The sequence below is a fragment of the Lethenteron reissneri genome, chromosome 25 (genome assembly GCF_015708825.2).
Source record: "Lethenteron reissneri isolate LAM-NWPU_2019-01 chromosome 25, ASM1570882v1, whole genome shotgun sequence".
Lineage (NCBI taxonomy): Eukaryota > Metazoa > Chordata > Hyperoartia > Petromyzontiformes > Petromyzontidae > Lethenteron > Lethenteron reissneri.
Window position 1 is genome coordinate 16,551,428 of NC_083803.1, and position 15,588 is coordinate 16,567,015.

Consider the following 15,588-nt stretch of genomic DNA (forward strand, 5'->3'; position numbering starts at 1 on the left):
CCTTTGGATTTATATGGCGTTTAAATGCAACTATAAGTAGAGTGAGATGTAGGAGAGAGCATGGGGAGGGAGGGGAGCAGAATGAGATGGGAGAGCGAGAGGTAGACAGGGGCCAGTTCATGAAGGATATCAAAAACAGTGAGCACGTGTCGTCGTGGAGGTGGTGTGGTCGTGGAGGTGGTGTGGTCGTGGAGGTGGTGTGGTCGTGGAGGTGGTGTGGTCGTGGAGGTGGTGTGGTCGTGGAGGTGGTGTGGTCGTGGAGGTGGTGTGGTCGTGGAGGTGGTGTTGTTGCAGAGGTGGTGTGATGGAGGTGCTTAGGTTGTGAACGCGGAGGTGATGTAGACGTGGAGGTGATGTGAATGTGGTGTGGATGCGGAGGTGGTCTGGTCGTGGAGGTGTTGTGGTCGTGAAGGTGGTGTGACTACAGAGGTGGTGTGGTGGAGGAGGTGGTGAGATTGTGATCGTGGAGGTGACGTGGAGGTGGTGTGCTACCTTCTCCAGCAGTGCGAGCAGCACGGCGCGGCTGAGCTTTGCCTGTGTTGGGTTGGCTGGGTTCAGGCTGTGCAGGAAGCCCAGGGCCGTCACTCGAACCATGTAATCATCCTTGCTCTCGCTGGGCATTATGAATGAGCATGCGCAAAAGACAAAGATTCCAAATTTAGCCATATAGACTACTGGGGCAAGTGCTGTTAGCGAGCACCAATCAAGCCCTGCGCGGCGTACGAGGGGTGGTGTGGCTAACGCCCGCGTGGCGGCCTTTTTCTAACCCAGCGATGATGCTTATGCACCGCACCGGGAATTATTTAAAACTGAGTAAACCTAGGGGTGGCCCAGGACAAATTCTGATACCGATTTTCACTTGTGTTAGCTGTAGTTGGAAATCGAACTCAAGTCACTGAGTGCACAGCGCAGTGCACTAACAACGTTGCCACTGGTCCTCATATGAGCATGGACACATCAACAAATATGTGCGGATGCAAAACAAAGTTCGGATACAAAACAAAATAAGTGTTACATTTTGATTTAAAGCTTTCGTGACTGCAGGGATTCATATTCTTGGTTCTTTCAGTAAAGTCACGTAGAAGGGAAATAATAAAATAAATAAAAATATCTACTTTTTATATTTATATTATTTTATTACTTCCCTTCTACGTGACTTTACCGAAAGAACCAAGAATATAAAATAAGTGTTGTTCGCAAACATCTACTGAGGCTGCTGCAGCATGAGAGGGTGGTGTGGCCACCACCACGCCCAGCCACCTTTGTCTACCCAGTTCTGACGTATACACACTGTGCCATAAACACATTCTTGGGCCGAGCCAACCCACACAACATACTCTGATGTTTACACAGTGCACATGTAAGGCCGAGGCTGGGCCTAGGACCGAGTCAGATATCACTCGCTACTGATATCTGAATTGTGACGCGGCCTAGCAGAAGCACGTTCACCACTTGTTGCAGAGAATGCAAACGTGAACTTACTTGATCTGTCCCACCTTTCATAAATGCATAAAAAAATCCCATTGCTGTGCAAGAGTGCAAAATAACCACGGCAAGACAAATGTTGCATGTCAATGGGGTCCAACCGCAAGCTAAGCTTACGCCCATTCCTAATTAGATATTACATGTTCGTCGCATTTTATACCTTGTGAGCACACTGTGACTGAAAACGACATTATGCGCACGTTTGTCTTGTAAGTTGGCCGTACCGTGTTATATTTTAAACAAAATACAATTTGATGGAAATGTTTACAGATTTTCACGGATTTCTTTTTTTGCTCCTTCACACATACACAGGGAGAATGTAATTGCATTCCTTACAGGTCAGTGTCACTCACTCCCACAATTAAAGGACGAAAATAAGAAGCTGTAGAATATTTGCATTTTACCGCGAGTGCTTGAGACAGGCCGCACACAAAAACAGGTCACCTCCAAGTCATCGTCCGGCCTTTCACGGAGACCCCGGCCAAGTGCCTCCTCACTCGGGGCCCTTGAGGTTACTTCTCCGGAGAGAAATTAATTCACCGCGCAAAAACAAGCCACTCCCGTGAGCGCGCGTCACCTCCGTGGGAGCGAGCGCTACGCCGAGATGGGGAGAGCGCCGAGCGACAAGCCACTTGACATTCGCGGAGACGTGTGCGGAAGGCACAGGGCGGCGCGCACCGCTCCGCGCGTGCAACCCACTGCCTGTGGACGCCGGGCACGGGGGGTGAAGTGTTCCGGGAATGTAGCCCTTCGGAGGAACATCGGAGCTACGCGGCGCCCTGCGGCCGGGGCAGCCCTTGCTGTCTATCGGTCACGCCGCTGCTGGCGATAGGGACTCCATGAGCGGGCGCTCTTAGAGAGCCGTTCTGAAGAATATTTGGCCTACTCTTCCACGCCGCAGAAGCCCATACCTGTTTTATGCAAAACCTCAACACAGTCGTCAATAACACGAACGTGTTGAGTTTTTATATGTGCGCATGTGCACCAGTGCCAACGCAGTATGACAACATTGCTGTTGGGTGCCCGGTGATCATCTTGACAAAGGCTGATCCAGGCTCTAGTGTGGCATACCTTCTGAGACCTGGCAAGATTGGACGCACACCTTTCCTGCTGCCACCTGCGCTCAAGCCCAAGGAAGTCAGCGGTACCGGCTCGATGATACCCCACTAATATAATACGATAAATTATAGAAAAAAAACATTTCTATCTCAAGCCTCTACATACCTCCCATCGAGCTCAATGTAGCTTATTGAATGTTCTAACACTCTCCCAGCATGCACTTTGTCCACCACAGCCAGTGACATCTCGAGGTTTTTTGGGGTGTAGATGCAGGCAGTCATTGACCAATAACCCCGCAAGAAAACATTCAGTGGGGAAAAGTCAGGCGACGCGGTGCCATCGCTTTTACCATATCCAATCACTCCTCTTTGCAGTAGGAGAAAGTCAAGAGGGCCCAACAGAATTGAGTGGGATATCTGCAGATGGATCGTCTTGTATTTCGCGAGGGGAGCGGCCGCACGCGGGCACCGACCTGCACGCCACGACGGCGTTGGCGGCGCAGCCCTCGCCCAGTTTCTCCACGAAGGAGTTTGCGTCGTTCAACACCCTGCACTCACGCACGAGACGAAGACAAAGATGCCCCGTTTAGCCCTAACAGACTGTTGGGGCAAGTGCTGTTAGCGAGCACCTATTAAGGTCGGCACGGCACACTAGGGAGTGGGTGGCCAACACCACGCCCGGCCGCCTTTGTCTCCCCAGTGATGAAATCAGCTCGGGCGCTCGACGGATTGCTCCATGATGGATTGGGAAAGCCTTCATCCAGCAGGGGACCGATTATATTTGACCAACGACGATGATGATGATGATGACAGGACAAGCATGACACAGAAAAAACATTGGGTGCTGCGCGCACGCTGGCAGAGGTGCCACTTAATGCTGCTGTGACACTCCGTCTTGCCACAGCCGATCGAATAAACAAATCCGAGCACTCCACAGGCTTTAAATGCTGATCCGCCAACTCGTCAATCGCAACGGCGACTTCACAACACGGTAAACCAGGCTCACGTATTGGTCTGGCTTGTCTCACTTGGTTGGTTTCATAATTTGAGCTTTTGCTCGGATCCCCACCCAATTTCCACTGCTGTCAACGGTGTTAATAAGGTAGCGGTTAGTTTAATTTTCTTGGTCACCCTGCACACCGATGCCCTTACCGCTGCTCTTTCCTGAAGACAGGCCCAAAAAGAACGGCCTCTGCCAGCAAGGTCACGTGGTTGAGCGCGCTGGAGCAGGCATCCTCCACGGAGGCATCCTCCACGGAGGATGCCTCCTCGCCTCCCTCGGGGGGTCCTCCGTAGGGCGGCAGCCATGTTTGGCAGCAGTGCGTGACGAGGACGTTGAAGACACCCAGCTTGGTCTCGGCCATCCTCACGAGCTCGCCCGACAGCTGCACACACGTTTTGTCACGTTTCTGATGAGCGTACATCCCGCGATTTGTATTTAACGCGCGACGCGGATGCACGGTTCGGCACCGACAGCACATTCCCCACACCTCCGATGAGCACGGTTGGCTACGTACGGTACGAAACAAGTTCAACATACGTACATTACCCACAATGCTCGCACGACAACACTTGAAGAGCTCCGCGGTTACTCCAGCGGGCACTTGCGAGCGAGTTTGTGCCAAGCTACGAGAACGAGGTCAAGGAGAACGACTGAAGGTTGTTTCCTTTTTAAGCGTCACGCCGTCTCTTCATAACGGCAGACAAGATCCCATTCAATTGAGGTGGCGAGGACATCCATTAAACGCAGCATTCAGGCATGTTTCTGTTGTGCGGTGGGCGTATCATCAAGTTACGCCGTGACTAAGGCGACCTAAATTGAATTTATTTTTATCCCGTTTCAAAGTCAATGCGGAAGAAGTCACGACGCCGCCGCCCGAGGCCGAGCTGCATCCACAAGCACGGCGACACGACACGCCCCCCCCGCTCCACCTGCTCCCATCGTGCCCCTCCCCCACCCCCCAAACACCACACCACGAGGCTCCACGCACAAAAGTGGCGCACGTTTCCGCTGAGCATTTATATCAACGCTAACCTCAATATCCAACGGTGTGAAGCGAAACAATGGGCACGACTCGTGTATCAGACGAAAGGCGTTCATGTCAATTCTTTGGATCGAAACCCCCCCCCCGCCCCATCAAAAGATACCACAACTAATGCTTGATATCGGTGGAAAAGCTTTCTTTCCGCCAACACATGACTGTGGTCCACACGAATAAGATTCGCATGGGAAATTGAGTCCGAACCGAAGCTCACGCATGATCAAACTCGATCAATAAACGTGGCGGGTTACGAAAGAAGAGAATGACATTTTTCTTCCTTCAAAGAGTAACGAGCGATTGAGCCTGCGCCGGCTCCCGGGCGCCCGCGTGGTGGCTGTGCCGCTCACCTGGGCCAGGGCGCCAGCGAGCCGCCCTGCGACGGGGTCGTCGACGCGGAGAGCCAACAGCCGCCGAGCGAACGCCGCTCGCACGAAGGCGCCGAGCGCCGGCCAGAACGCCTGCGGGTCGTTGCCGAGGTCGCGCACCGTCTTCCAGGCGAGCTGCAGGGCTTGCTCGCACAGGCCCAACCGGGCCTCGCTCGCCTCCTCCTCCGTCGCCCCCTCGACGTCGTCGCCGCCCTCCCTGTCGTCGCACATCTGGCACGATTCGTCGGTTAAGATTGATTATTACGCTCACGACTCACGCACGGAATTGTATAAGAATCGATTATTTTCGATGAGTGTATGCTTCATGTAGCTGGTTCAAGCAAATTCTGCTGCCAACTAGAGGTACGAGATCATGATGTAAAAAATGAATTGATACTGCCAGGGAACAATCCATCCACAGACAGCTACTGTTGATTTCAAGCCAATCATCCCTGCCGGATCGATAAAATGAGTACCATTCTGTGCGAGGTCAAGAGTTGTTTTGCCGCGGCTCTCCAATGAGAAACGTGGAATTTCCATCACCGGTCTCGGGAACGTCAGCGGAGACGGGCAGCGCACCCGCGCTCCTTTGACGCGAGGATCTGGCGTCCACCGCCCGACCCCACGACTCACCCGGGGCAGCAACGGCTGCAGGCAGCGCAGCACGGCGAGCGCGCTGTCCGCGGGCAGCAGCGCCAGCGCCTCCAGGCAGCCGCGCAGCAGCGGCATCAGCGTGGTCCTCGCCGGGTCCTCTCGGCCACTCAGCGTGTGGTAGTGGCACCGCCACTGATCGCCGATGAAACGGGCGGCCACGCGGCCCCAGCCACGCCCGCCGGCGCCGCCGTCTTCAGGCCTAGGGCAGGCGTGGGCAGAAAGAAACGCGTAAGCGCCACGCTGAGTTGCGTTATATCGTATATATAACGCAATTTATAACAGAGGCCCGCGTCTCAAAGCCCGAAGACTTTATATTGTTAACGCCATCATAAAACTGAATTGGGCACAATGACACAATTATCGCGAAAATTGAGCGCGCAAGGACAGCGCAGGCTCGGCAAAATTGCAGACGACGTTTCCTCCAACAAGCCGAGTCAATGCCGCTTTTGAAGACGCTGGCGTCAATTTCGTAGGGGTCATCGCGTAGACACACGAGTAGTGGAGCGGCGTCGTTGTATCCGCAAATGACAGCAAGGTCAATGCGAAAAAAAATAAGAATTTTATTAATATATTTAATACACATGCAAAAGTGAACCGATTCATGGATTAAACTCAATTCTTACATGCATAATATATATCGAAACATGCATGTATGAATAGATGACAATCTACAAATGATACGCTACACTTATGCTAACGGAGCGAATAACATCGTGGAAAACGGAAAGACAGAAAATGCTCGAAAAACATTGACGAGCCGGTAAACGATGAACCAAGGAAATCAACCTCAATTGTTGGGAATTTATAGACCCTGAACAATTACCCAGCAAAGTCTCAAAACTCTTTTTGGACGATTCCTTTTGAGGAAATGTTTTCCACGTGGGAGGGAAACGGGAATACTTGCAACAATGGTCCGCACGGAAAGGTTAACGAAGCTACAGGCAGTCCGGTGGACTTGGGAGTTTCACAAATCTGCGCGATCCACCAACCGTTGCCTTCACAGGCGTGCGCCACCATGGCCACATCAGTGAGCAAACACGGCAGTATTATCTGTATGTGTGTTTAACTTCAGTCGACTAACTTAACCTGCATCTCATGACAAAGCATGCCGGTAAAAGGGAGTGGAATAACCTTTTCCTGAGGCTTCATTACAATAATTAAAACTAATATTCAACACCTTGTAGCTAAAGTAAATTTGCACACACTGACAAAAACAAATAATCCTTCATTCATGTTGAGCCGACCACGACTAATCTATATTCATAAGCTGCGTCTGTCGGCCAAAAGGTCAATGGTGCATGAGACACTGGAATGTCACAACGTCCGTCGGATTTTACAATAAGGCTCTCCCTTTTCGACTCAAACAAAAGAATTGTGTGTTCCACATCAGCAGTGGTGCGCAAAGAACACAACCCAACATCATCTACACTAACATTTTGTTTGTTTTTAAAGCAGAGACCTTCACTGCTCAAAAATCACCTATTATATATACAGGGAATTGTTCCTTTAAGGGCATCGTTATTGACGAAGGTGTGAAAGTATCGTTTCGTGCTTAGAATCCGTATATACATGAGGCTACGATCTGAGTTTGATACCCAACCATGCATAACTAACATCAGCCGCGAGTGATATTGGAACCAGGTGAAGTATAGTCAAACAACTGCCATGCAGGAGTGGGCAGCGACTCATTGGAGACTTGTAGCCTTCTTTGTGCGAGCACGCATTGTTGTGCCCAACACGAGCTCTCGATCTTTGGCAGCACTGTGCACAGTGCGAAAGATTTACAATAACCAAGCCTGATGCCTACCCGGCAGTTCACAACCAAGGCAATAGCCTGTTCATACCAGGTACCAATGTTGTGTTAATGCAGCCCACGGGTTTAAGAGATGTCAAGGAGATATAAATAATACTTGTTATCGTGTAGTGATATTATGTCGCGAAAACTCTCAATATTGGCCAATGATGGCACAAACGGGAATCCAGGGTTCGAAGTGCGGCAAGCGAAGTGGTAACACTCGTGCCACCTGAGGCGCCTCTGTGCGCAGCTTGTATGCTCTACCCCTGTTCGGGGTGGGTATCCACCGAATTCTCCAATTTCCGCCACAGCCAAATATTCCAATGCTGAAAAAAAATTACTCAATTGACATTCCAGCAAGTAACATCGCCCCTTACCGCACAATTTTTGCAGGAACCCGCCCCCACCCCCCCACGAAGAAGAGTTTTAATTCTCAGCGAGGCTTTCCTGCGTAAAAATTAAAATAAAGACCAAGTAGAAAATTATCCAGTAAATAATATCACTGTATAATTTGTAGTAAGGAGCTTCCATCATAATAAAACACAATCTGCAATAAATTATTTATCTGAGGCAAAGGAAACTGCACGACACTTACGGCGAGCAAATTAATCCCATTGTGCGTAACGAGCAACGCTGTCAGTGAGTTGAGAACACATGCTGACAGCGACAGAGGGGAAAACATCGCCAGATTTAAAGCTTTCAATCGTGATTCCCACGCTGGCAAGAAAAGTGTTCATCACGCAAACATTGGACACCAACAGCCAGTGTTTTTTTTATTCTACTGCCAAAAGTGAAATTTAATGGCGAAAAAAACCCCCTCCTTTTCCAAAAAGGGAGTGAGACCCTCTAGGATGAGCACTTTGTGGTTAAAGGGCCCCCTGCCTCCAAGAGAAACGGTGCCAAGCTAATGTCCCTGTGCACCCATCCGTAAACCTGGAACCACGCATCACATCCGCACCACAGCGAGAAGCCGTACGAAACCACAATAATATAAAGCTCTTTGTAAATCCATTGCTGGATGAAGACCTACCCCAGCCCCCGTCTGCCCATGCCTCGTCAGCCACGAGTTGTTGTTTGACCATACTTCACCACGCTGGTCAGAGGAGCCCAGAACCGGTTCTGACATCACTCGCCGCTGGTGTTAGCCGTGTCTGGGAATTGAATTCAGGTCAGTCGGTTCATAGCAGAGTGATAACCATTCGCCACTGCTCCCGACTGAATAGTACAATGGAAAAGCAACCTTAGTATCAGTGTTGATTAGATTTCAATCACGCTTTAATTATAACCTTGGCATTCACGGCATAAACACATTATTGACAACACTGACAACGGCAGCTTGGGACTTTATCTCCAGCCTCTTTGCACCCACACCATCTGCTCTAGGCGAGTCCTTCAGCACAAAACCCAGGCGCTCGCCACCCAAAGCGACCCCGCCTATGCCAGGTCTCCTTTGAGCCCCTTCCTGGCTAATTCCCTAGCAGCCTCACGTAAACAATGATTTCTCCACACGACGAATCATGTCCACGGTGTTGTTGTTGTTGTCGACCAGGCTGCCCTCTGCTTGGACCACTTAAGGCCACGGGGCTGCAATCGTGCGCACTTTGCATGAGCACGCTGGACTTGCAACCCAGAGGTCGCCGGCTCTATCTCCCGGCACGGCAGTAAAAGAAATGGGCATGTTTCTTAAATCCCTCAGCTTGTGTCCACCCATGAATAGGTACACCATAGTTAGGGGAACGGCAGTTCCGTGTATCGTTGTGAATGTGGCTTCTCACACCTCTTACAAGACGTCTGGCCAGTGTGGAAGGGGAGGCCAAAAATATCCTTGAGAGGGGCCCTCTCGAGCTCCTTGTAACGGAGGCCCTTCTCCCAGCAGCAGCACGAGCAAGCACATACAGGGGCTGCACCTTTACCTCCGGAAGCAACGTGACGGGGCGGACGTACCGTGCGGCGAGCGTGCCTGTGGGCCGCGCCAACGTTTGGTTGAGGGGCGCGGAGGTCATGTGGCGCGCCGCGGCCTCCAGAGCGGCACGGCAGCCCCGCCGGAGGTCAGGGGTCGCGGCGACTACGCCGCACGTCCACGCCAGGGACGCCGCGGCCACCGCTCGCTGGAGAAGTTGGGGGGCGGTCTGCGCCTCCTGCACAGAGAGGCGCGACCAAATGGTGAGCGCCCTTCCTTATTCCCGAGTCTCGACGGCAAGGGTCGAATTGATGTGGCCAGTTCACCGGCCTCCTCCACCGACGAGGTTCTCTAGCTCAGGGAGAACCCAGCGGGCAGGGTCAACCGAGGAGAAGCGAGAGGCCGCTTGCCCAAAGTGCCGAAGTTTACCAATCGTCATTCCCTGACATTTCAACGTTCAATAAAGAGAAACACTGCAAAGGGGAAAAGTTCAATGCTTCCAAAAAGGCCCTCACCTCAGGGCGTCCCTGCAAGGTTTCGAGCGAGGCGCGGACGAGGCGAGAGATGAAGTCGACGAGGAACGGCGCCACCCCCGGAGGGCCCTCGCCGAGGACCCGCACGAGGGCCGTGAGCACGTCCAGGTGGAGGTCAGCGCGCTCAAGGTCACGCTCCTGCGCGGCGGTGGGGCGAGGGGCGGGTACCGGCGGCCGCGGTAATGAGCGTGGGCACAGGCGGCGGGGATGGGGCGCGGGAGCAAATCTTCACATCCATAATTCATACAGCCCAAAAACTATTTTATTTTACCAGGTAAGGCCCAATGAGCTATATATCTCTTTTTCAGAAGTGACCTGGCCAGAATTTAAGTGGGGGGAAAAACCGGAAGACCTGGAGACAAATCCAAGTGACTACAGGGAGAACACGCAAACTCCAAATATACAGCAGGCGTCAGGGTCGGGATCGAACCCACGACCTCCTGTATACCCGGCAAGGTAGTTAACACCTCGCCACCATGGGTACAATAATTTATTACAATGGAAGTGCATAATATGTTCAAAAGAGATTGCTAATATTTGCGGCTGTTGTCATTGACTGATGGCTTATTTGAAATCGCGCATTTCAATCACAACCACCCAAGTCCCTACGACCACCACCACGGCTACGTACGATGCGAAAGAAGTTCAACATGCAAGTCTCTTACAAGGAGCCGAACCCAGGAACTGACATCTTTCCATGGCCCCCTGTACCTGCTCCGTCTCGTAGGTGAGCTGCCGCAGCAGGTACTGCAACAAGCCCTCGGCGCAGGCCTGCGCCGCATCACGCAGCACGGAGCGCACCGTGTCTGCAGCACACACACCCACACATGTAAGCACACACATGCAAGGATGCCCATATATAAACAAACGTGCACGCATTCGCTCAAGCATTTGTGACGAAGAGGAGGACTGTGCTGATACCCACTGGGCCACGCGCATCGTACCGAGAACACGAGCACAATGCTAACAAACGTGAGCACGGTAAAAATAATCCCGCACCAAAGCTACACGACACAGCATGCTCAACAATCAAACACAAACACCACCGCTCGAATGCAAGCAGCACCAACACAGCATACCCATGCACAAATGTGTAAAAACACCGCAGTGCCAACTGTGCAGGTTTCAATAAATGGATTAAATTAGTCACAACCCACTAAAGATTAGAACACGACTGCCACGCAAGCCGGCCTCTTTAACGGGGCGCTGCACCCTCTGGTGGAGAAGAGACCAATGGCGGAGCGGTGACTAGGCACCAGAGTTTGATTCCCGCTCACAGCCAACACCAGTGACGATAATCTGAACCGGTCCTGGGCCTCCCCTAGGTCGACCCGGCCTCAAAATTTGTACCTGGTGCAATAGCCACTGAGGAGATAAAGGCGGCTGGGAGTGGTGCTGGCCACTCACCCCCTCGTGTGCCGTGCCGGCCTTCATAGGTGCTCGCTAACAGCGCTTGCCCCAAAAGTCTGTTAAGGCGACACGGGGGATCTTTGTATTTGTTTGGAGAGACCAATGGATAAACCTTGCCTGTTCCATTCCCAGCATGCTCCGCTCCGCCCCTGGGTTCAGTCTTCCGCAGCAGCGCCAACAGCAGCAGCAGAGCGCGGTCGGCCTTGGCCCGGGGCAGGTAGGCGTGCGAGCCCAGCCGTCGCAGCGTGTCCGTGAGGGGCGCCAGGAACTCAGCCAGCGGCTCAGCCTCGCCAGGCCGAGAGCAATCGCTGGAACAGCCAGCGCACAAAAACGTTGATAGTGACCGGCTGCTAGAGTGAAGCTCATGTTGAAATATTGCTTTCCTATAGAAAAAAAAAGGTAGAGGTACAGTCCTGCAATTACTCACTCACTCCACTGCTGGCAGAAGGGCTTCCACTAGAGGGAGCTCTAGACATCGCCTCTGAAGGGTATTCATCCACACTATTCAAACGTCTTGGAAGAGCTGGGAGCACCCACACTTTACTCCACCGCACGCGACCTGCCGCTCGATCGTGGTGTACCCATCCACGCTGCTCGGTGGACCGAGGCGGTAGGGAGGGCCGAGGAAGGTGCCCCCATCGTCTCAACTGCCGCGTGGGGAGGTCGACTCACGTCGATGACCTCTGGATTGCAAGTCCAGTGAGCCATTGAATCCCTCTTCGGCAACGCCCCTCAATGCGCCTTCCCTGCCCGTTTGAAGCGACGGGGGCCTCACCTGCGAGGCGGAGCGCCGGCATCCACGTCAGCAGTGAGCAGGATCGTGAGCGCCACGCGGTGCGACTCCTGCGGGTCGGGCAGCAGCGCCCCCTCGCCCCCTGCTGGTGGCACGGAGGAATGGGGCGCACGGCACGGTTGCCAAACGCACAACTTGTCTCGGGGTTCACCAGCCAACACCCATCCTCCTCTCTCCAGCTCCACACCACACACGCAATGAATTGTGCGTCTAACGAGCGGTCACTCATTGTTCATGCTGTCACTTTAGCAGAACCCCCTTTGTCGAGAGCGCGGTCGCGACTCTCAGCGCGAGCTTGGCCACAACCGGGATCAGCGGCAAGATGAGACGTGGCTGTGACACCCCAAGGATCGTGTCAAAGTTGTTGCTAATGATGGCATCTGGACCGGAATTTTTTATTTTCCTTGCCAGCAATCAAAACCTGATTACGTTGCTTTGGTTTGCTTTCGGGAGCATTTAGGTTCAATGTTTACCTTCATCTGCCGGCACTTTGAGGAAGGTTCCGATGGAGTGAAGCGTGAACCGGTTCAGAGCGGTCGCTGAAGCTGCGGGAGGGGCGGCACCCACCACGTCACAGGGCGCGAACTCCGAGTCGTTCACACGCAGCCACTCGCACACCTGGGGGGGTGGGGGGGGCACGCACGTCACACCTCCAGGTGTACACCCAGCGGGGATAATCACGGATGTAGCTGATGATGAATGATGGTGATGATTAGTGCTGATGGTTAATGATGATGATTAATGGTGGTGGTGAATGACGGTGATGATGATTCATGCTCATGGTAAAATGATGGTGATAATTAGTGCTAGTTGTGAAGGATAGTGACGATGATAATGATGCTGCCAATCTTGGAGGACATGTTTTTAAAATCCTACCATTCCACCGTGGGTGATTCATACAGGAATCTGTCGCCTCACTCATCTGTATCTCTCTATGTCATGGCGAGCCATATCTCTCGAAGGACCATAGCTGGTCGGCCCACCCCAAGACCATTCCCGGCACACATGTGGCTTATGAGCCCTGAGATGAAGGCCTCCGCTGTACCGCAACGCCTCTCAGCAAGAAGGATTCGGCAGCCAAAAACGGCCACTCCAGGAGGGCCCCCACCTGAGCCCAGAGGGTGGTGCCCCGGCCCAGGGCCTCGTCCTCACGAACGCACGCCAGCAGCGCCAGGACATCGCCCAGGCTCACGCGACTCTTCACCGGGCAGCACGTCACCGCGTAGCGCGTCAACCGGGCACAAACGCATCAGCGCAACAGTAACACAGAAACATTTTATGCAAAACCGCATTTCACATATCGCACGCATTTCTTTAAACAGGTTTGGTGGTCGACACCTGCGGCCTAGCACTTCGGCGGTCACGTGGCCGAGTGGTTATCGTGGGTTGGCCGTTTATTGCAGAGGTTCACGGTTCGAGCTCTGTGTCCATCCAACACATGCTTCACAGGGGATGTTACAAGGTGGCAAGGAGATGGCAGTTTTCTATAGGTTCTTGCGTTGATTTCTCCTCGTGTAAATCACCCCTTGCAAAGGAAATATCAAATATCCCACAAGACTTAACCCCCCTCCTGGATGAGCCCCAGGAACCCCGATGGCAACCTGTCTGCGCACGGTGAGCACCCAACCAAGCGCCGGCCGAGCTCAGCCCTGCTGAGCTCCCGCGACGTGACAAGATCGGGCGCACAGCGGACGATGTGGGCACAGGCGGCTAGTTTAAGATACATTTTCCCGTGCGATATTTGTCACTTGTGGCGGGCATTACCGAGTCGGTGAGGCGCACGGCCGCCTGCAGCAGGAAGCACTGAGCGGCGCCCCGCAGGAGCACCTGCTGCGTCGTCAGAACGCAGCGCACCACCTCCCTACAAAGACAAAGATCCTCCGTATAGCCTAAACAGACCGTGGGGGCAAATGCTGTTGGCGAGCACCTACGAAGGCCGGCATGGCACACGAGCGGACGGGTAGCAAACACCACGCCTGGCCGCCTTGGTCTCCCCAGCGGCGAATGCTTACACACAAGTCCAGTGCGCTAGACCCATCACAAGACGGCAGCGTCCGCAAATCGCGCCTCGGTTGCCAGGCCTCACCTGAGCACGAGAAGGCCCTCGGGCCCCCACGCGGGGCACGCTGGGACGGCGGCCAGGGCCCGTGACAGGAAGAGGAGGGGCACGGTGCTCCAGTGGCGGTGCACGATCCCGCTCAGCGCCTGCAGCAGGAACGCGCCTGGAAAGCGCAGCAATCAGCGGCGGCCGACTCCCGTTAGACAATCCTGTTGCCTGTGACCTAAGCGGCAATAACGATGAAGTAATTCCTACGAAGCGTCCCTCGTGCAAGATCACCCGGAAGCGTTTCACAGGGTAATTCATGTTGCCCGCGACGAGCCATGTAAGTTAAGATACTGTACAAAACTAAAATTTAAAAGAAGTGTTGAAATAAAATAAACCCACGTTATTGAACTGTGTATTCGTTGGAAAAATCCAGATTTGTTTTTGAGTCGTGCTTTTTTCTAACAATTTTCTAAAGCTGACTCCAAACTTGATGAGATATGGGATATTTAAGCAAACTGTAATATATCAACTTTCATTTAACACAAGCACTCTGTTCCCCTGTCGGTCAACTTAAAAGATCCCCCGTATTCCAGTGCATCTCCCATCATGGGACAAGTGCCAAATCGTGGGTGTCGTGAATCTCCTATCGCTAGCCAATAAATACGAACATTAGTGCAAGACCAATACAACTCGCCATACCTCTCCTCTGGACAGGCAAAGCAGCAGCACAAGAAGGGAGAAACGTCTCCAGGAGACAGCCGATGGCCGGACACGATCCGATGGGCTGCCCCGCACATCTGGAACACAGAAGGGCACCAGACGAGTCACACTCCGATTAGCACAATGGGCTACGTACGGTGTGAAAGAAGTTCAACATACAGATGTACATACGCCACCCACCACCTTTTGCAGACCACGCAAGTTTCTCCGGCAGTAGCTCGTGGGTCTTTGCCAATGATCTTGCTCTTATTTTTTTTTACAATGTCATCCCGATTGTGTCCTTGGCGTCGTGAGACAAAAAGTGCAACGCTTCCTTCTGGAGAATGGCCCATGGAAGCGGATATCACAGAGCTTCCTCTGAGATCCCTTAAAAATGGCTCCTGCTTCACACTGAAGGGGGCAGCATTTTCCCACCCACTCTGCCACTGAGAGTAAAATTTGTCGCATCGCAAACTGACCGATATTTTTACTTCTCGGAGCTGTAATTTTGAGAAACGCGTCTTTAATCGCAGGCGGCTGCATGGATTAGAACCCGGGACACGCGAGCCGACCGCCAACCTCGCCGATGCTCTCCTCAACACCCAGCACGGCAACGGGAGCAGCAACACCGCTGCACTCTATTTGCTGCTCATTGCTCACACTTCTCGCAAGACAGGGCTCAAGACCACCGTGGCAACGAACCATACGGACGGGCTAAAACAAAGAGGATAATACTCACGTTAAGGGAATTATTGTTGCTTTCACTCGCAAGAATTTTTAAGCTTGGTCACAGCTATGAACTATACT

The 15,588-nt window shown here is 52.9% G+C and overlaps 1 protein-coding gene across 6 annotated transcripts in view; it reads right to left on the reverse strand.

The window, feature by feature from the left end:
* Positions 1–15,588, reverse strand: part of TARBP1 (TAR (HIV-1) RNA binding protein 1) — a 62,703-nt gene that overhangs the window by 41,577 nt on the left and 5,538 nt on the right. For 5 of the 6 annotated variants that reach the window (XM_061559526.1, XM_061559527.1, XM_061559525.1 and 2 more), the window contains 15 exons: positions 14,782–14,879; positions 14,122–14,257; positions 13,800–13,896; positions 13,144–13,233; positions 12,509–12,653; positions 12,018–12,120; positions 11,360–11,550; positions 10,544–10,638; positions 9,815–9,970; positions 9,344–9,537; positions 5,584–5,803; positions 4,933–5,181; positions 3,696–3,928; positions 3,017–3,091; positions 493–613 (listed from right to left, as the gene is read on the reverse strand). In XM_061559526.1, the coding sequence (XP_061415510.1) occupies positions 493–613; positions 3,017–3,091; positions 3,696–3,928; positions 4,933–5,181; positions 5,584–5,803; positions 9,344–9,537; positions 9,815–9,970; positions 10,544–10,638; positions 11,360–11,550; positions 12,018–12,120; positions 12,509–12,653; positions 13,144–13,233; positions 13,800–13,896; positions 14,122–14,257; positions 14,782–14,879 (2,203 nt within the window). The remainder of the gene's footprint in view (positions 1–492; positions 614–3,016; positions 3,092–3,695; positions 3,929–4,932; positions 5,182–5,583; positions 5,804–9,343; positions 9,538–9,814; positions 9,971–10,543; positions 10,639–11,359; positions 11,551–12,017; positions 12,121–12,508; positions 12,654–13,143; positions 13,234–13,799; positions 13,897–14,121; positions 14,258–14,781; positions 14,880–15,588) is intronic. The other variant, XM_061559528.1, reaches the window with a different exon arrangement.